At 39.0% G+C, this 22,139-nt stretch overlaps 1 protein-coding gene across 1 annotated transcript in view; it reads left to right on the forward strand.

The window, feature by feature from the left end:
* The window catches only part of PPP3CA (protein phosphatase 3 catalytic subunit alpha), a 302,711-nt gene extending 285,701 nt beyond the window's left edge, over positions 1 to 17,010 (forward strand). Inside the window, exons 11-14 of the mRNA XM_065404734.1 lie at positions 2,537 to 2,621; positions 10,230 to 10,327; positions 13,079 to 13,108; positions 16,285 to 17,010. Coding sequence (XP_065260806.1) covers positions 2,537 to 2,621; positions 10,230 to 10,327; positions 13,079 to 13,108; positions 16,285 to 16,481 — 410 coding nt within the window. The 3' untranslated portion in view covers positions 16,482 to 17,010. The remainder of the gene's footprint in view (positions 1 to 2,536; positions 2,622 to 10,229; positions 10,328 to 13,078; positions 13,109 to 16,284) is intronic.
* Positions 17,011 to 22,139: the final 5,129 nt, after the last annotated feature.

Genomic DNA, 22,139 nt, shown 5'->3' on the forward strand with positions numbered 1-22,139 from the left:
AACATCAGATCTTTTGAGTGCAGTTGTAGTTGAGGAACTCCTTAATCAATGACACCAAATTTGAATCACATAGCATACCCGTACCCTTGTTGTGGTATTACCAGTGTTCAAGATAATCTCACTGTGTGCGTGGATTTTAGAGTACTTTGAAAATCAAAAGAAGTCCATTCTGTGGAGGCTTTGTCTTGGGAACCTTTTGATCAAATAACCCCAAATTTGTATTGCAAGTTCTCTTCCAGCCTCGATTTTAGCATGCCAATTTTAAGGCAATATACCTCTGCATGTAGATTTTAGAGCACTTTGCAAATTATGTAGCGCTCATGGGATGGGGGAGTGAAGAGGAAGCAAATGGCTGCATTTCTGGAACCCTTGATCAAGTGACTCTCAATTTGCACTACAATAGCTACATTAATTCCTGTTGCTACATACGAGTTTTCAAGACAATCTCTGTACGTATGGAAATTTTAGAGCAATTTAAATATTAAAATCAGCTCATTATGGGAGGGGGCTGTGTCTCAGGTACCACTTGATTAAATGACCTCAAAGATGCACCACTAACTCTAACCCTGGCCCAGTGGAGGTACCATAATTATCAAAAGAACGTTACTATGCATGTGGATTTCAGAACACTCTAAAATATTGACTCTTAAAGAGAAAGCGCTGTTCTTGGGGCAAAACTTCCAAAGAAGCTCTTTAGCAGCTACTAACTAACCCAAAGCAAAATTCAGGCAAAAAGTCGTAATGTGTCCAGCAGACATTCTCAGAAATTTGCCAAGGGCAGGACTCAAATACATATTCCTTGGGGTCTGCGACTACAGCCTGTTGCCTTCAGCTACCAAGTGACTCCGACATGAGGGCCCCTGTACACACATTTGTCCACCTTGGAGCAGCAGTCCTGCAGAGTCTTCACAGATCATTCGGTGTAGCACATCGCCCAGGCTCGTGTCAGTTTCTAGAGCTATCTTCAACACCTAGTAACTTCTAAAAAGTTGCTTCCTCGATGTGGCACTTGATGCTAGCTGAGATCAGACCTAATAGGGTGGTATCAGGTGATGTGGACCAGTACAGTAGTTTGAACCACAGGTGTGAGCAAAAAAAAGAAAAAGTTAACTGGAAATTATACTGTCATATTTTTTTTTAGGGGCACTGTATCTCAGGATCCCTTTGCTCAAATTACCCCAAATTTGTACTACTAACCCTAACCTGGCCCCAATGAGAAGCAGCTATTTTCAAGGAAACCTCAATACATATATGGATGTTAGAGCAGTTAGAGAAATCTGCTGTTAAATGGCAAGCTCATTTCAACCTTAACTATAGTGGTGCTGCCAGCACACTTAAATGAGACCTGAACATATTTGCACACTCAGACCTTCCTTCCTTCACCTTGGGTGGTCTGTTGTTGTGGCTTGGTGACCTTTCCCTTCCCCACCAACATGCCTTTAGGTGTAAGCAGCTGGTCTGCTCCCCTCAGTCAACTGCTTCAGGATGTGGGTGCAACGTTGGAGGAGTGGGGAAGGAGAAGGGCAATGAATGCAGACCGGCTTTCCTTCCCCCATTCTTCATCAGTAGGCCCCAAAAGGCTCAACCTGTATCCCTCATGTCTGTTCATAAAGTGCGCTTATAGAAGAAATCATCTGTTCCACCCCAGCTTGCAGTGGATTGTTTGTGTAGACAAGCCCTTAATGTAATATGCTCTAATATGTAACAATGTAATGAGGCTGCTCCATCTCAGTACTTCCTGGTATTGTGAGAGCATATAGGTTCTGGCAACAGGATTTGGAGTACCAGAAAATATTCTGTAGCAGCATATTAGATGCATATTAGATGCTATAGCAATGAAGGAAAGAGAATAGAGAGTGAATGAGTTATAGATGTCCAAAAGCAAAGGAAAGGACTTTATCCCAGGGACAGAGGCCACAAATTGAAATATGTGCTAATGCCTAATATTATATGATATATTTTGCTATGTCTAATGAAGCTGAGCCATAATTACGAATTGTCTATTATTTTCATTTGAAGTGGCAAGATTAAGAATTACATTTAAGCTGTGTCATTTTTGTTAACTGTTTCTAAATAAAACCTTGAAGATATTTCAGGGTACAGATACTGTTATTAATTCAATGCTGTTTTTAGCACCTTGATTGACTCGTTTTTCAGGACCTTGTTTTTACCATGATTTGGTGAGGTTCCCAACTTTTGAAGCACAAAATGAATTTACAGGGGTGAGAACCAAGCTGCTTTAATGGGTAGCAGGAAAATAATCACATACATTTATCAGGGGACTTATACTATGATGGCTGGAATGTCCAGAAGTGATGGAAACATTTTCAACTGTAAATTACCAAAATCGGGATTTTAAACTTCCCTTACAGAGATGGCTCTTTAGTTTGGCAAACTGCGCTAAGATAGAGCCAATTACTATCAATATACTGTGACATGCGTCAGGTTTGTAAAAGACTTGTGTTCAAAATACAAAGTGGTGATATAGTGCTTATAAGTTACTACCTTTTATTTTAATGGGTTTTTTTTTACATAGGAGCAACAGCTGCAGCTCGAAAGGAGGTTATTAGGAACAAGATCCGAGCAATAGGAAAAATGGCCAGAGTGTTCTCTGTCCTAAGGTAGGACTTCTTTTTTTAAGTTGCCAGAACGCTGTGTCGTTGCCCAGTTAGTAACTTTTTGATGCTTCAGCATGCCAATCAAACAAGATGCATTGAGCCCTTTTGCAAAGCGCTATCCCGCGTTATCTGTGAACAGTCAATTGCTAATATTCTGAAATACCAAGTTCCTTCTGCAGCACTTCTGTTAAACTTCCTTTAAAATTCTCAACATCCAGAGTTTTTTATTAAGAACCTTTCTCTACAAGTGTACAGTTCACTCTGTTAGCCACTCGGCTATGAGAGTTCAATGCGGAGAGAGTATGCGAGGCATAACACATGTCTCATTAAAGAGGAAGCCTCCTGTCACACATTGTCACCCATTTCAGTTGCTGCTACTGTGAATATGTTTAAAGATGAAAGCATCAGGTTCATTTAACTAAAACTCCAGGAAATGAGCACAAACAATAGCAACTTGTTACCCTTGATCTCCACTGCTCCAATAACACATGAGCAGGAGGAACTAATTGCTGCCTAATGTTTAGAACTTTCTAGCTGACGTTTCTAAGTAGAATAGAAAACATACAGTACAGTGCTATTCTTACAGCTCTTTCTGGAAAACTCATTTTCTTCCTCTCAGCAGAAGGAATTTTTCCTCGTGCAATTCTGCAATTCTTTTATAGCTATTGCAATTAATGCAAAATGTTTGTTTTTTCAAGTGTGTTTCTTAATGTCATTTGATGTGATATTTTTTTTCAAGTAAGGGGTATGATTGGCAAAAAAACAAATATTTGAAGGCTACGCTCAAGATTACAGATGAAGTTAACTGGAATCACTTGATTGTGTCCTGCAATTTACAATGAGTGGGCAGTGTGGGCACAGCTGGTGGCCCACATGTTGCAGACTTCAGAATCAGGGTCTTAAATAGCATATTGAGACAGAGGACTTTGTACCATAACCTCCAAGAGTAGACTCTGTGGCACCCAGCTTATGTTTCTGAGCATCTTTTATCGTGGAAAAGGCTTAATAAAAGTCTAGACTAAAACCTACAAAAGAGTTTGATATTGGATGCTCATCTGATTTATTTGGTGTTTAATAATACACTAACAATTTATACTACATGGTACAGACTTCAAGAGTAACTAATGGTGCTTAGTTGGAGGTGGTTCAATTCTTGTGCACCTAGTCTGACCCCTTAAAGACGTCTGATTTTCACAGTTTCAATGCTTTCTGAAAAACAGCCTCCTTTTAAATACTGTATTTCAATTAGGGCAAAATTTGAAGCATGCTTGAAAATCCTGGCCTTACGTGTACAACATCTTTCATCACAAAGATTCCAAATTACTTTAAAAGAAGTATATCCACAAGAGATTTCATAGAATCATAGAAGATTAGGGTTGGAAGAGACGTCAGGAGGTCATCTGTTCCAACCCCCTGTTCAAAGCAAGACCAACCTTCATTTCTATTGCCTTCTGCATCAGAGATAGTTGCATTTCTGTATCTCTGGAAGATCACAGCACACTGCATAATGGTACAGAAGGATGGGGAATTGTGGTACCTGATTCTTCAAGCTGTTGAGCATGCTGAAGTTAGTGAATATTGATGGCACTCAGCTCCTTGCAGGAGCAATTCAGTGCTTTTCAGGTCTGGACCTTTAATATCCATAAAGAGCAGACACAACTTTGGTATTGAGGACTATGCCTTTAAGGGCTGAGCTTCCTAGACAGAGAATCTGGGTGGGGCACTATGAAGCTCTTGTTATCCACAGCCAATTAGAACCAGAGTCATAATAAAGCAGATCTGTTGTTAAGCACCTTAAGCACTGAGGGCTAGGTTATCAGCTAACATTTTTAGGCATGTAGAAAACCACTGTAATCCACAAAACCTGAGTTAGGTGCTTAGGCTCCCTATACAATGGTTAGCGAGAGGTAGGTCTTTCAGAATATCACAAAAACCAGTATGCTGGGCAGCTCTCTGTCTCAGCTGGCATGGGCGATGCCAAGAAGAACAATGTGTCCTAAGCCCTGCCCTTCTCAGGGAGATGAGTACCTAAGTCTGAGCTGCAGGAGGTGCCTCCTTCTGCTTGGGATTCTTGGCGGAGAGGGAAGAGGAGGAGGACAAAGACGATTTCCCTCATAACCTTTAGCCCTGAGGTTAGGGTACTCACTTGGGATATGGGAGACCGCCCAGTTCAAGCTCCCCCCTCCAGGTGAGGGGGTAAAGATTTTGGAGCAGCCCAAACCACTGGGCTTTAGGGTATTCTGATTTGGGGCTTCCTCAGACTCTCCTGTTGAAGCTGTTCCACTGCGGATAAATAATTTTAAAAGTCATTGGAGCGAGGGGGACTGGATCCTGGTCTCCCACCTCCCAGGTGAGTTCTCCAGCCCCCAGGCTACAGAGTCATTCTCATGCTTGCACATACGTGTGCTCTCTCTCTCCCCCAAACACTCTTTCATTATTTACAGTGGAGCAGTTAGAGATATCAGAATACCCTATAGAGCAGTGATTAGGGCACTCCACCTGAGAGGTGGCAGATCCCCGTTCAACTACCTTCTCCCCTTCATTCAGAGAAAGGACTTGAACCGAAGGTCTCCTGCATCCCAGGTGAGTACCCTAACCACTGGGCTAAAAAGTTATGAGGAATGTCCTCTTAATCCCCCTGGCACCACTTCCTTCTACCAGCCATTTTTGAGTGAGCTCACCTGCAGGGGCCCGATCCAGTAAGCAAACTCAGAGCACACTTACTGGATCAGGCCCCACAGGCAAGTTAGGCAGAGGAATGCCCCTATTTCCCCAATCCATGAATCGCACTGGGGTTTAGGCATCTGGATGCCTAAAGTGAGGCTGCAGCATGCCTGGCATAGGCACCTAGGGATCTTATACTAGAAAAATGTAGGCAGCCAGTGGGTTTAGGTGCCTACAGAGTTCCGTAGTAGCTGAGAAGGCTTGTGTGAATATCAGTAGGGCTTGATTCTGGGATTTAGGCACCTAAAGTGGCAGTTAAGCACCTAGATCCTTCTGTGAATCTAGCCCTGGGTGATCACTGAACATTACAACAACCTTGTGTTTTAAGGTCTTGTTAGGATAACCCAATCACAATAAACGGCATATGGAAGCCAATTTGTCTGTATGAATAGAATCCTAGAAATGTAGGGCTGGAAGGGGTCTGAAAACATCATCTAAACCAGGGGTCGGCAACCTGCGGCAGGCATGCCAAAGGCAGCACGCGAGCCGATTTTTACTGGCACGCTGCTGCAGGCCAGAGTCCCGGCCGCCGGCCCCGCTCAGCCCACTGCCCACCTGGGTGAACAGAACCCCCAGCCGGCAGCAGGCTGAGCCGGGCCGCCGGCCAGGACCCCGGCTGGCAGAGAATGGCGGCGGGCTGAGTGGTCTGGGTTCCAGCTGCCAGCCCCTTGCCAGCCGGGGTCCCGGCCATCGGCCCCGCTCAGCCTGCTGCCAGCCTGGGATACCAGCTGCTGGCCCCGCTCACCTCGCTGCTGGTCTGGGGTTCCAGCCACCCGACCCCCTGCCAGCCGGGATCCGGGCCTTTGGCCCTGCTCAGCCCTCCTGCCGGCCTGGGGTACCAGCAGCCAGCCCAGGGCTCTGCTCCTGGCCTGGTCCCAGCGCTCTGCAGCCCTTATCAAAAATTACACTACAATTAGCTTAAAAACTTGAAAACTTAAAAACTTAAAAACTTTGTATATTACAGTAATCGTTAAAACATGTATAATGTTAATAAATATATAGGTTTGATGAAACAAAGTAGTTGTACTTACGTGCCTGTGCTTAATTTGTGTTTTCGATGATTTACCTTCTAAAAAAATCTGGCATGTCTCGCACCCCCAGAAAGGGCATCTTGCATCCCAGGTTAAGAACCACTGCACTAAACTAATCAGATCTGCATTTTAATTTAATTTTAAATGAAGCTTCTTAAACACTTTAAAAACCTTGTTTTCTTTACATACAACAATAGTTTAGTTATATAATATAGACTTAGAGAGAGAGACCTTCTAAAAACGTCAAAATGTATTACTGGCACGCGAAACCTTAAATTAGAGTGAATAAATGAAGACTTGACACACCACTTCTGAAAGGTTGCCGACCCCTGATCTAAACCTTCCCTCCATGCTGAGGCAGGGCCATCCTTGACAGGTGTTTGTCTAACCTTTTTCTTAAAAACCTTCAATGGTGGGTATTCCACAACCTCCCTTGGTAACCTATTACAATACTTAACTATCTTTATAGTTAGAAAGTTTTTCCTAATATCTAATCTAAATCTCAGTTGCTGCAGATTAAGCTGATTACTTGTTGTCCTACTGTCAATGGACATGGAGAACAATTGGAGATCATCATCCTCTTTATAACAACCCTTTACACATTTGAAGTCTGTTATGAGGTCCCCCCTCAGTCTTCTTTTCCCAAGACTGAATGTACCCGTTCTTTTATATTTTCTTCATAGATTGTTTTTTGAACCTTTTATAATTTTTGTTGCTCTCGTTTGGACTCTCTCCAGTTTGTCCCCGTCTTTCCTAAAGTTTGGCACCAAGAAGTGGACAGAGCACTCCACCTGAGGCCTCACTAGTGCCGAGAAGTGTGGAATAATTACTTCCCACATCCTACGTATGACACTGCAGTTAACACACCTCACAATGATATTAACCTTTTTTTGCAACTGCATCACATTGTTGACTCATATTCAATTTGTGATCCACTATAAACCCCAAGATCATTTTCTGTAGTACTACCACCTAGCCAGTTATTTCCCATTTTGTAGTTACACATTTGATTTTTTTTTCCTTCCGAAGTGTACTACTTTGCACTTGGCTTTATTTAATTTAATCTTGTTGTTTTCAGACCAATTCTCCAAATTGTCCAGGTCATTTTGAATTCTAATTCTGTCCTCTAAAGTGCTTGCAATCCCTCCCAGCTTGATGTCATCCACAGATTTTTATAAGCATACTCTTCACTCCATTAGCCAAGTCATTAATGAAAAATATTGAATTGTACTGGACCCAGGACAGTCCCCTGTGGAACTCCACTAGATGTGTTGTCCTGGTTAGATGGCAAACCATTGATAACTACTCTTTGAATATGGTTTTTTAACCAATTGTGTACTCACTTTATAGTAATTTCTTCTAGATTTCCCTAGTTGCCTCAGATCTGCCACTCTTTTGTGGACATGGGTTGGATAGAGGTCACACTAGGACCTGGGACCACCCCCAATTTCTGGTGTCTTTTGCCCAGGGATCTTCACTTCTACTTATTTAAGTCTCTGCTGCCTCTTAAAACTATTTTTAGCTAGTTCCAAAAAAGCCTTTTTTAGTCATCCAGAAAATCATATACTGCTGCACTTCACACACAGTATGAACACATCCGGATCATCAGCTTCTGAGCCAGAATAGCCATAACCTCCTTAGCTATACACCGTGAAGGTGAGTTGACACATTGCCATTTTGACATAACTTGGATAGACAGCTGCTTTCCACATATGTGAAGCTCATAAAGTATAAGATCCACCTCAAAATCAGGGGATAAAATGGCATTTCACTCTTTTGCTAATTTCCCTAAGAAAAAGTCGTCATACAAAGGTAGGTTTAGGATACATCACATAATGCCACAAGTGCCACCATTTCTACATGACATCAGTGCTTCATGATAAGACCACATAAATAATTTCAAGTGAATTATATTTTTGTGATCATATTTTTATGGTGGAAATAAAATACCTGAACAGCAAAAGAAAAGGGAAAAGAAGGCTATGCTGCAATTCAGGGTTAGCAAAAAATACTGTGTTACAGTAGGTGCTTGAGAAATACCCAATATATTCTTAATTCATCAAAACAGAAATGGCAGGAAAATACTGTTTACAAACACCCTGTAAAGGTAAATCCATAAGAAATATTGGAATCCTTTTCCAAGATCAATCACAAATGAGGCGAAGTGACAATTCAAAACGCAGGTTATGAATTTTCTCTCAGAAATAGATTATCAACTGAGGGCTCTCAACCTTGCTTGGTGTTTAATACCCTTTAATGTGATACAAATGCAGTGTTAATTCTGCTTGACATTCAAACCTTTGCTTGTGCCCTGATTGGAGTATAGAGGAAGAGAGAATCTGACTTGGGTTCTTAAATCATGAAAACAATCTGCATAATCTTCAGGCTGTAAATAGAATCTAAAATGGATATGCTGCAGGGGAAAGAGACAAGCTCTTAAATAGAGAAATCTATGGGCCCTGCATTATTACTAAACAAAAACAATACTTACTTGACAGCTCTTGGTGTTAGTGGAGAAAAATACATTACCATCTCGTTCACTTGGGGCCAAATTCTGCATTTGTGTGTGTGCATTTTGGCTTCCATCAGATTAACATAATTTCACATTTCAAAGAAAAATACATCAAAATTTGCTTCTCTTAAAGAAATTGGGGCAGTTTTCAGTTTTTGCTCTAAGCAAGTATCAATTCAAACAACATTATACTTCTTTAAAGCAATATTGAGATGCTTTTCAAGCTGTTCAGTCATTGTGATGAGGAGTTCTTCCTTATGCTGTTCCTCGTGCATTCAAAATGATACACTTTACACTTCTATATTTGGAAACCTGCAAAACTCACTCCTCAAATTTCCTAAAATGATTTTCCTTGAGTGCATGAACTAAGCTAATTTACTGTCATTGTCACAGTAGCAGTGGTGAAGTTAAGACTAAAACTTCCCATCAACTTAATGCTTTTGCTTATTGCTGGGTACCTTATAATGACTGACAATCAACTAATTACGTCCCTGGCTATTAGTCTAGCTGATGGTTAAAAAAAGCCCTGATTTGGGAGAGTGTAGCATAGGAAGGGGTTAAATGTGTTGCTAACAAGTGCTATTACTCCTATCGTCCCACTGTTCCCATGTTGATGGCTTAGAGAAGGGGTGGCCAAACTTACTGACCCTCCGAGCCACATACGACAATCTTCAGAAGTTTGAGAGCCGGGGCTTGCCTGCTGAGGCTTGGGGCTTCTGCCCTGCAGGAGGCACCTACCAGGGCTCAGCTTCAGCCTTGCACCTGGTGAAGCCCTGAGCCCCGGCAGGCGCGCCCCACGGTGCTAAGGCCCTGAAACCCACCTCCCCGCCGGGCAGAAGCCCCTACCCCACCACCCTGCTGTAAGGCAGAGTTCCTGAGTTCTCTTCCCTCCCCCACAGTCAGGTAGGTGGAGAATGGGGGCGGGCACTCCACGAGCTGCACTTTTAACTGTAAAAGAGCCGCGTGTGGGTCGCAAGCCAGTTTGGCCACCCCTGGTTTACAGCAACATTACAGTGTCTCTATATATTTGCATACTTACTTCTACAGGGCCAAGTTACATTATTAGCTGAATAACAGCCCACATCCAGTACTGTGCAGAGGACCTGGGCAAGACCTATACACCACTTGAAATCTCAAGTAGGGCATAAGTGAGACTTCAGTGGTGCCTCATGCAGGCCCTTTGCACAAGGGTGAATTTTGCCCCCTGGAAAGACAGCCTAAACATTAAAATGGCACTAAGATGAGGATGCAACTTGTATTGTTGAATGTATTTTCCTCAGTCCAACCGCTTGTGTTCCAATCCTAGAAAAGAAAAAATACTGATTTTCTTTTTCCTCTCTACAGAGAAGAGAGTGAGAGTGTGCTGACACTGAAAGGTTTGACTCCAACAGGAATGCTGCCCAGTGGTGTACTCTCTGGAGGGAAGCAAACTCTGCAAAGCGGTAAGCATGTTTGTCTTTGTGTGCCATTACATGTATGAAACGATAGACTGAACTGCAGATGCCAAGGAAAAATAATCACAATCTTTCAAAGGAAAAAATTAAAGTACAAAATAAAACAGATGGTTTGTAGTACTTGCTCCTTTGTGAGTAGTTCTTATAAGGCCACTTTTCAAGACTTATTATGTCCCACTGATTTTCAGAGAGAGAAATCAGAAAATAAACTTTACAAACATGATAAATCAGCATTACCTATAAAGGTACTTTTGATTACACACAGTTCATAGAAGAAAAAAAAATAGAGACTATAAAAACTCTTTTGCTATTTGCAGTACTGCAGATTCAGCATAAATAATGACAATCAAACTGTATTCTGTCTATCTTCTCCTTCCTCATTGAGAATCACCAACAAAAATAGTTCTAGAATTGGAATTTATCTTCTGACGATTCTAAATGATGATGGAAGAGGTACATAAAAGAAAGCAATTTCACAATCTGCATGAATCTGAAGTAAGGGATTTATTAATACTCTGGTCACTATGTATGCAAGCCCAATACACTTTTTCTTTCCAATTTTATAGCAAGGCATGTTACAGGGATATTGTAAGTATGTAGCAGGGATACATTTGATGTAATATTCCTCTTGGAATTTGGAGTTGCAAAAGAGTGTTTAACATTACTATATGCTCTTTTTTTTTGTTGATTATCATTCAATATATGCCAGGCACCCAAGAATGTTTTATATTTCTATAATATAGTTCTGTTGTCAATACATGTGAGAAATGGAAATTCGCTTTATATTTTTAACACAATCTCAGCCTCTTATTTTCCTGTTTCCTTCCTGGAGTATTCTTTCTCTTTGTATTTTTCCCTTTACTGTCTCTTTTCTCTTACCTAGAAGATTCAGGTATTCTGTGGTGTGGTTTTTTTGTTTGTTTGTTTGTTTTTGGGCGGGAGGAGGGGAGAAGGTTGTGACTTGTGTGTTACACAGAGAGTAATGTTCTGCTTTGAAAATGCTGCAATATGATTCACCAGAATGCCCATTTCAGTAGAATTATGGTCTTTATCCAGGCTCTTCTCATTATCGTTTCTTTAGACTTGTCAGAGAATTTGGTCCAAGGAAAATGTTGTTGTCATCCAGTGAAAAAATTAGGAACCGAACTAACTTAGAATGTTGCCAAAAAATTCTAGTTAAAATGGCTAAAAGGAAAATCCCCTCATACTGCAGCATTCTGGCTTAGTAAAACATTCCTATACACAAACCATTACATTACTTAACACAGAGTACACCATTCACCAACTATTCTGATACCTACATAGTATGTTAGCACATTTTCATAGTACTATATGTATTAACAGAAAATTTGACGAATAAGTTCTGTGGAAGTACACATTTTAGTAGTTATTATTTATTTCTAATGTGTCGGTGCTACTTTGGATCCAGTTACTCATCTTAATTTCTAACCACAGTCATTCTATTTCTTTTAGTTGTTGTTTCATTTTTGTTTCTATTTTTCAAGTCCTTTGATTTACCATCCTCTTACTTTTTAGCCTGCAAGATATAGGCTCACTGTGGTGTGTGTGGATTCCCATGGGTGACTTCTCCATGCAACAGGATGACAATATACATCTCTTAGCATTGATCTCAAGCTATATTTAACATAATTACAAAAAAAATTACTTTTATTTAAAAAAATCGTCTCAAGTTGAAGAAAAGGGGAAAAGCTAAAAGCTTTGACTCTTAATCTGTTTTCTAAAGTAGTAGTCTTTTTATCAACATTTCTTAATAAATATCTTGGCTGTGCCATCAATATGTTAGATTGCATTTCCTGCCCACTTCAGCCTCTGACTCTCTGACTCTCTGGCTGTAAGAACAAATTCAAACTGACTGGTTATTTTTAATAGGGATATTTTTTTTAAAAATTGATCAACAACGGTGTACATTACAGAGCAGCGACCTCCTAACCATAAAAGTTTTTCTTTTTCTGACCAAACGATTATTTTTTTGCTACCAGCAGCCTTACATTTCATATTTATCCCTACAGTGTGTTAAATACCATCTGATTTACAATGTTAAAAATGCTTGGATTTCAAAGATGATGGTATAATGAGGGAGGTATGCAGATAGAGCTGGGACATGCATTGATACTGAGCTAACTTGCAAGTAAAAGAGACACAGTTTGTTTTAACCCTCTGTCTTATTGTTTTGGTTTTTTAAGTCAGGAAAGAAAACAAATGTTTATATTACAAGTTGTAAATTTTGCCCTTTTCTCTTAAATGACATTTCACTCCTGCGCAGTACTAACAGCAACTAGTTTTCTCCAAACTGAGATAATAAATGGTGTGAATTTCTTCTGCTGGCTTTATGCCACTTCCCTCCCGCCCTTTTTGACACATTTTTTGGTAAATGCTGCAGTAGTTTTACAGCACACTGTGTAGGTCAGATGCACAATATGGAAAATATTTTTGTCAGCTTCTTTGAGTTAAAAGAAAATTTGTCAAATTTGTTTTTTCTTAAAGTTTAATTTGTGAATCCTTCAGCTTCCCAAAACATTTTCTACAGCTCAAACCAGCCTGCAAACTAGACTTTTTCTGTTCCTTGTGTAGCATTTCTGTGTTGTCTTCTGTGCCGAAATCCAGCACTTACAGTAACATTAGTTATTAGCTCCTTTGCTATTCACTGACTTGTTCTTAGAGTTAAAATCCTCTGCTCATTTTTCTCATTCGTTTTGCTACCCCCTTTCTTCCCTTCAGCGACTGTTGAGGCTATTGAGGCTGATGAAGGTAAATTGGCCAGTCCCCTTTCTGTTGTTGCTGCAACAGATAAGGGCTCTGCTGGGTGTATTCATTTTGCTGTAGCTTGTACAGAGTGTGTGGGTGTGGGCTAACAATTGTGGCTCGGTATTAACCAAAGTATACTTGCTTTAAAGGGGAAAGTCTTTTGTTGTGGTTTTTTTCTTAAAGGTACAATGTTGTTCTAATTTGTGTACATTAAACTAAGTACTGAGTAGCGTCACAAGGGGACGAGGGGACTTTTAGCTGAAAGAGACGGGGACACGGCAGCTGTTAGTAAATGCTCTTTGACACATAGCGCATAAGCTGTATTCTTAGGGCTGAATCATTTCTCTGCCTCAAATCATTTTCTGCTATCATTGATAAAGAAGAAAACACGCAACTTTATAAACATGGTTGGGGGTGGCGGGGCTGAAGTCACTAGTAAAAAAATAATTTTGAATGGTTCTTTGTTACAGTTCAACATGTTTTTTATGTCTCTCTAAAAAGTAAAACAACATGAGACATTTGTCTGCAAGATGTCCGTTTCTTCTGGTAGTGTCAGTTAATGTACTGGGTATTTATATTAGAGCAACCATTAGCACCAGCACCATCTAAGCTACAGATCTAAAAAGACTGGCTGCCTCAGAAGATTTATGAATGCTCAGTATTGCAAACTTTGGTGCTTTATTGATGATCCTTTTAATTTAATCCACATGTGATTTTATTAACCATACTGTTAATATCTAACTTTATATTTAAATATGTATATACAGTATGCAATCAGTAATAAAAGTTTTGGAAGAAGAATTTCAAAGTTCCCCTTTAAAACAAAATTCTTTTCAGTTGTATTTTGTTCTTGCCCCCCTAAAAAATAGTTGACTTTTTAGCAAAAAACAAAATCTCATTGTCATGGTCTTTTGGTATGATGTTAAAAGTGCCTTTTTTGGCCATTTGAATTTGTTTTTGATCTGTATAAAGCAGGGAACATAATTGTAGAACAAAATAAGTAAGAGAAAATACAACTGCTTTCTAAATAGCAGTGAGTGAGCTGCTATTTATGTTGGAATTATCTATTCCTATTGGCAAATTCTAATCTGCAGTGTGCATTCTCGTTGACAGTTTGGCTGTTTTCTGTGATTTCTGTGACTATGTGTCGTGTTTAGTATACTCTCAGTGTCAAGTGCTAATACTCGTTGTCTGACCAGCAACTACAGCAGAGCACATTCTTCAGCACTAAGGTTTATAATATGTCTGCTTGAAATAAAACTGATTGAATGCAAGCCCCATTCCAGGAATATTCATTCTTCAAGTTATTCCTTCATTTGCCATTATCACTGGGTAGCCACTCTAGCCATACATATTTTTACTAAATAAAGCAAACAAATGCCAGATAAAAGGTTATTTCCCCATATAAGCTAAAAATAGCGTCACTGTAGTTGTTCACCAGGGCCTGATCCTGTGAGATGATCAGCACCCACAACTCCCAGTAGGCTGAGCACCTTGAAGGGTCAGGCTGCAGAAGAGGAGACAAGATTTCCAGCTTAACACAGTTTAACCCATCCATTAAACTTTTCTTAAGGGTTTGGCATTGGTGTTCATTAGACATATTTATTTTGGGGGTGGAATTAAAGAAGTTTGCTGTGGGCCTTGCCCTCTTTCCACTTCTCCTCCCCCTTCAATTGAGTAATCACCATTATGTTAAAATAGTATATGCAAAAAAAACCATGCACATCAAAGTTTACTTGAAATATGAAACATCCATTAAATTGGTTAAAGAAATTAATCCTGAGGAACAAATTAGTGCACACACTTGCACAGGAATGGTTGGCAAAATTTCAGCATGACAGCTGCTTTCCACGCTCCCCACAAAATTCAGTGAGTGGTATGTTGGTACCAGGGACTTATTTGTAAGAGGTACTAAGAAGAAAAGTGCTAGCCGCTTCAGAGTTGGGAGAGGATGCTGAATTTACAGAAACTTTTCTTTTTGGTAGGGTGTGGTTCTGTTGGGTCAGATTGGGAGGGGAAATGTTTATCTCTCAAACTGCTTTACCTTGTTGTCCCGGCAAGTTTGCAGGTTCCTGGTACTAACACACCATCTCTGCTATATGGCATGTTAAGGCAGAAGTATAACAAAAACGCAACCAACGTTCTGGAAATACGGTAAATTGATTTGATTTTGAATAGACGAGAAAAAGGCACGGAAGGCTACAATAAGTTATATTAATGGCTGTCAACAACTCTTTGTCTACATTGCCTTTTTCTCTTCTGTTTTAAATAGATGTATCTTCAAAAATAAGTCCTGTAATACAATAGTTGTATCAGATTCTAAAGATACTTTTGCCTAATCTGTGGACACCTGCTGAGATCAATGAAAATGTACTTGCTGAAGGACAGATTCATTGACTTTTTAAATTCAGTTATTGGGTCCTATGCTGATATATTTTCAACATTAAGAGGAACAAATATGCCAGAAGAATATTTTTAGTCCATGTCATACTGAATTACTCCAGTTTAACCAAATTACTTTCTAGGACCCAGGTGATGACAGGGAAAGTTACTGCTCTTGAGTAACACATGAGCAGTTCATCCGTGATTAATAAATTGTAAGGCATTCCAAAAGGATTATAGAACTATCCCTGTTTGGTATCTTTAATGTGTATCCATCAAATTGATCACTCTGTGCCATACATAATTTCTGATTGGCACAGTATGCAAGTCTTTATTCAGTCCTTACTCCAAAAATAAGTCCTTGAAAGTCCATGTTTGGACTTGAAAGTCTGGGATGTTTGCCAGAGTAAGGATGCTAAGGTTGGACACAATGTTTGTAAGGCTTTAATTTATTACAACAAAGTATAGATAAATAGTCGTTTTGCCTTGAGCAATGCTCATAATTACAAATTGTAGCTTCATGTCAGCTTCATAATATTTTAAACCAAACTCAAGTGGACAAAAAAAATATTGGAATTTAATCTTGTTGAAAGACATTTGGTTTGCGAGAGACATTGGTTGTTAATTTTTCAGTTTTTTCTAAATACAGTAAGAAGTCTATTGTGCTGTCAGATTTTTGTCATTTTATTCATCACAATGGGGGAATTTCTCAGCTATTGACTGTTGATAAATTGATAAAATACCAACAGTTTGACTTTGCTAACTTCCTTCTTTTTTTTTAATAATCCTTTATTTAGCTATCAAAGGATTCTCACCACAGCATAAGATCACTAGTTTTGAAGAAGCCAAAGGCTTAGATCGAATTAATGAGAGGATGCCTCCACGCAGAGATGCCATGCCATCTGATGCCAACCTTAACTCCATCAACAAGGCAATCTCCTCAGAGACTAATGGCACTGACAGCAATGGCAGTAATAGCAGTAATATTCAGTGACCACTTCCTGTTTTTTTTAGCTGCAGGGCATGATGGGATTGCTGCACATCAACAGTTGGATGTTCTTGCCTCTGATAATAGCTTACTTGCTCTGGGAGCCAGGTGTTGGAGTCAGTTTACAATATCATCTAAGAGGAGATCGTAAACTTTATTTTGGTGGGTGGGGGGTGGGGGCCAAACACCTCCTTTGGATATGCCTTTAAAATGCTTATAGAAATATGAAAGCTAATGCTGGTATATATTGCAAAGTTAGGGGAATTGAACATGTTTTCCTACTGCACTGGGAACTTCTAGATATGTTACTGAAAGGCCTTTTATTATGTTACTGGACATGAAAACTTTGTCTAATTTCTTACTAACTATTGTACGTTTACAGTTGCAGCACTAAATATGGATGACATCAAAACATTTTTAACAAAATGATGTACAAACTAAATAAGGACTATTTATTGATAATGTTTTGCTACTCTTGTCAGACAATGGCTATAAAATAAATTAGGCAGTCTTTAAAAGTATAAAAACAGAATGTTGCAAATTTGTTAAAAATGCCAAAAAAGGAAAAAAAAAAAAAAAAAAAAGAGAGAGAGACAGTTTAATTTTGTACAGATTATGCTTACCTCAGGTTTCTTTAGTGTGCTTCAATGCCCTTCTTTAAATATAACACTTATCTTACTAATTTGGCAGCAAATATCTTTTTCTTCAACTTTAAAAAAAAAAAACTGGAATAATGCTAACATTTATCTTTTTTTTTTTTTTTTTTTTTGCTGTTTATATTTAGGGTTTTTTTGTTTTTTGGGGGGCAGTTTTTCGTAAATCAAGTCTTGGTTGTGGCTTGCTGAATTTAAATATTTATGAGTGGTGCATTTTTAAGTATAGTGAACAAGACACCATATTAAGTGCAGTGAAAAGCATCTATATTCTGTAAAAATCTGCCTATGCATGTTTTTTAAGAAAAAAAATTGGCTGTATAGGCCTGTATGGGACTGTAATGCGCTTAGTGGTCTGACTTATACTGGAAATGTATGTATACTGGCGTACTTTATATTCTCTAAAAAAAATGCTTAATGCCTTTGAAATTTTGTAATCAAAAAGAGCTTTGAAAAATCTAAGGGGGAGAGTATTCTTAAAAAGTTTTTAACATAAGCTTGTCAGTGCACATATAGATGGTTAGCATGTTTAGCAAACCTTGTGAAATTTAAATAAGTTTGTAGTTACATGTGAAACTCTAAATGCATGATAACTGTTAATGTCATAATGGTTTAGTCATTTTGTTATGTTCTGTCATGTGCCACAAAATGTGTAATTTTTTCACTTTTTTCCCTTTGTATATCAGTTACGGGTTACAAATGGTTCATTCTAAAAAAGAAAAACAAAACAGTCCATTGATATTTTTTAACAATTGTATAAGTGCCCAAGTAATTCACTACAGCCTACAGCCTTGCCTTTGTAATTTGACTTCTGAAATGTTGGCAATCAAAGCATGCACTTGTAACAATGAAAAAAGCATTTTATATTACTACTCAATAAAAATGTGCATGAATTTAAGGTGCTTTTCTCTCTCTGGCTGAATCTCTCAAGTATGCAAGCATCCATGCTCCTACACACACCATATTCTCATTGTTTCCTTTTTTTTTTTTTTTTAATACAGGAGAAAAGACATCCATTTAGGAGAAAAAAGCCACAGGATGGTTTGAAACTTCTAGTGAAAGGTCATCCTTTTACTAAAGACAAAATAATTTATTACCAAGTCGTTTCAGAGTTATCGGACATTTCAACTGTAATAAAGAGCTGAAAACTGCCATTATTTCTGTTTTTTCCCCAAAATTCCAAGCCAAGTTGTTTTTCTCCTACACTGTGTATTGTGTACTGCAACTATTCTGACAAACAACGTGAAAAATTTACTGTGTGCCCTATGTCACTGCTCTTTCTAGTGTCTTATATTTCCAGTACACTTTCTTCTTTCCAGCTAACATCATTGCAGATTTAGCATGCGGCAGCAGATAGTATATTTCTGCGCTGTATTCAGGCTGCATGTTCTGATTACCCTCTGTTGACATAGGCCTCCAAAGCCTTCTATGTTGAAGCAAAGCAACACTTCTTTTTTAGATTTCTGAATAGAAATTCACATCGACAGAAAGTTTATGGAATTAACCCTGAAGTAGAACATGAAGATACTCTTCTTCTATTCTGATCATTTAAAAAAAATCCAGTTGAAATCCTAAATTATTCTTTCTTTTTTCTTTTTTTGTTTTGTTTTGTTCTGGCTTGTAAATTGTGAAGATATAATTGCAGTTGGTGAAGACCTCTCTCTCATTAAAAATGAACAAGTGGAACAGACAAATCTTAGACACGTTCCTAGTTAGTTCTATTCTGCACTTAGAAAGCTGAAATAGTGTAATTTCTAATGACACTTAAGAACTCTTCAAGATGCTGAGATTTAAAACCTTCATTTTGTTCAAACATATGAAATTTAAAACCTTCTGTCTGGCTTCTTACTCATTTTTGTGTCCTTCGTCTTTCCTCTACTTCCAAGTCTCTTGTGCTCTTATTCGAGCAGGAAATGCCCACAACAGCAATGGTCATCAATATTGCATCGGTTCTCCTTTGAGGTGTCATTATTAACCATTGATTTGGTGTCTCACTTAACACTAAAAGGTCTGTGTTAATATGAGTCTCTTTTCCCCATTCTCCACGTTTCCTATTGATTTGGCAGAATAAAACATAGGATGAAATCACAGCTGTTCCATGATATCCAGGACTCCGTGATAAGAAGGTAAAAAGAATAATATAAATCTATAATTGGTTTTCGCAGATCACAATAAGAAAAAATAAGTCCTTCAAAGAAGAGGTGAAAAGAGGATAGTTATCCATCTGTTCTAAGGAATAATATTATCAAATGGTCTTTACAAAAAAATTATATGAAAGTTTGTATGAAATTGCAATATAGCTCTTAGCCTGACCAGCCATGCTTATTTACCAGATTATGGACCTTACCAGTGAGCTCAGTCTCAACAGCCAATGCCCCTGATCAGTCAGTGAGTTTACAAGTCTTATCTAACTGGAAATGAAAGTACAGGGAAACAAAGAACTGTAGAGTAGTGAAGGTTCATTTAAAAAACCCTGCACTTTCCCCTGTTGGTAGGTGTTTCATGGATGTGGCATAAAGCAAAGCGTAGAGTGTAGTCTCAGGGTGTGTGCAGGCTCACACAAAGATGGCTTCTGCTCTATGCAGGATTGATTCCCTCCGCACTAGATTAGAGCAGTCTGAGGGTTATTCTAATATATGCCACCTGCAAACATGTCCAAGGGGTTAAAAAAGCCATTCAAAGGTCAGCATGGTACATATCCGCCTGACAACCCCCTTCCCTCCAGCTATGGTTTTTTCTCCCTGCTGCACCAGCTGCCAGAGAGGAGTGCCTGGAGTAAGAGGTCTGTGCCACTAAAGGATTCCCTTAGAATGAGTTGATTCTCCACGGGCTGTTTACACTGGCTTTAGGACCGAATTATGCTGGTGTGGCAGAAAACAGCTGCATTATACCCACGATATGGCCCTGTGTCGTTTCATCTCTACTGCATAAGCCATAATAAAACAAATGGCTGATGCCAACAGCAAGATTTAAAATCTGATTTTTTTCCAACCACTATGTGTCTTCTATAGGGAAAAGGGTTTGTTTCTCCTAATGCTCTTTATGTACATGTTGTGAACAACATAGTAATATTCCTTGTAAATTATTCAGCATTTTGAGAGGTCACTACTAGGTGTTAACTGTTTCTAAACCCTGTCCAGTGGCCCCACAGAACTGTGCTTGCTACAGTCATATTTGTTCGGCCAGAGTTGCAAACATCTCATCCAATTTTTCCAGAATTTGGAGTGTTCTGGCTCAGGCCCACTTTTGTTTGCTAGCAAGGACCCAGTGTGAGTTCCCCAAACAGTGTGAATACAGTTTCTGAGAACTGTGCTAGTCAAATCACGGTCAGGAAAGCTGCATTAGTACAGTAGTGTTTGTTAAAATAGGTCTGTTCCTGATGTGGTGAGAGCCTAACTTTGCTGCTTGGGAAGCAAACTGAAGAGGAAGTTCAAACCCAGAAACTATCCTGTTAGGGATGATTTCTAGATTTTTTTTTATTATTATTATTTAAAATTACAATAGAACCTCAAAGTTCTGAGCACTTTGGGAATGGAGGTTGGTTATAATCCTGAAATGTTCATAACTCTGAACAAAACGTTATGGTTGTTCTTTCAAAAGTTTACAACTGAACTTTGACTGAATACAGCTTTGAAACTTTACTATGCAGAAGAAAAATGCTGCTTTCCTTTTATTATTTTAGTGTTTATGTTTAACACAGGATGGTACTGTTTACACTTTTTTTTTTTTTTTTTTGGTCTCTGCTGCTGCCTGATTGTGTATTTCCAGTTCCAAATGAGGTGTGTTGGATAACTGGTCAGTTCGTAACTCTGGTGTTTGTCACTCTGAGGTTCTACTGTAGCTTGGAGATTTCTTAAAAATCTGCATCCTTCCTTCCTCTCCAAGATCCTATGGCTCAGCTTCCAGTCAAAACTGCCAAATCTTATCACTTCCTGTAAAGAGAAGGATGTGAGTGTCTCAGTTTCAGGATAGCTGCACCTTTAATCCCCCTCCATTGTCTACTCAAGGAATGCCCCCTCCAGTATCAGGCCTTTAGCTGTCACCTCTCTCTGGGCAGGGACCTGGATCCCACTATTTCCTGACCAGGGATTTAGGCTTGCAGCTCCTTGCATTTCACTGCAATTAAGTCCAGTCCCTGCTTTTTGCTTTCTTTCCTAGGATAATGACAGTGTCTTACAACTCTTTCAAAGCAGAGTTACGTTTCTTTACAAACAGAAGAATACAGAGAAAACATACAACAATAACAGGATCTAAACACTTTATCAGTAGCTCCCCATCAGTCCTATGGAGATACTGGCAGGTTTGTCTTTCCAACCCTTCAGCAGGGCTGGGTCCACCGTTGGACAAAAAATGATGTGCATTTGCTGAATCAAAATTCCCTTGTATCTGATTAAACTCAGCTTCTTATACTAGAAATCCTTTCTTTGTCTCCTGGGGCTTCTGGTACCTTTTTGGACCAGTATGTGCAAACCACCACAGGGAGTGGTACTTCCCAGGAACTGCAGTAATCACCATCCACTGATTTTAGTTCCTGGAGGAGCTCCATGGATTGAAATATAATCTCTAACCCACAGAGATACATAGAACATTCATAAACTTAATGTAATGCAGTCCCTAAAGATACTACATGTGCTGCAATAGTTGTCACAGAGAGTACCTGCAACTTCAAATTTTAAAAAACAAGCAGAAAACTTTTTTTTTAAATAGTTTGCAGCTCTCTTGGATAAAGTAAATTTTATGGAGGTTTTTTTAATTTTTCTTCACAGTTCATTTTTAACAATTGAAGACCATTAGTTTCACATGTTCAAACTTACTGGAAAACAATATGAAATACACAATTACTAGTAGAACAGATACAGCTGGGATAATGTGTATTTTGTTAAACATTTTTTTAAAAGTACATTGAAGTGTCCAGTTACTGTAGTATAGAAAACTAGAGACTGGGAAATTTTTTGCAATTAGACTTTTTCAATATTCTTGGCATCAACTAATTTTGGAATCACAAAACTAG

Source organism: Emys orbicularis, chromosome 5 (assembly GCF_028017835.1).
Source record: "Emys orbicularis isolate rEmyOrb1 chromosome 5, rEmyOrb1.hap1, whole genome shotgun sequence".
Classification (NCBI taxonomy): domain Eukaryota; kingdom Metazoa; phylum Chordata; order Testudines; family Emydidae; genus Emys; species Emys orbicularis.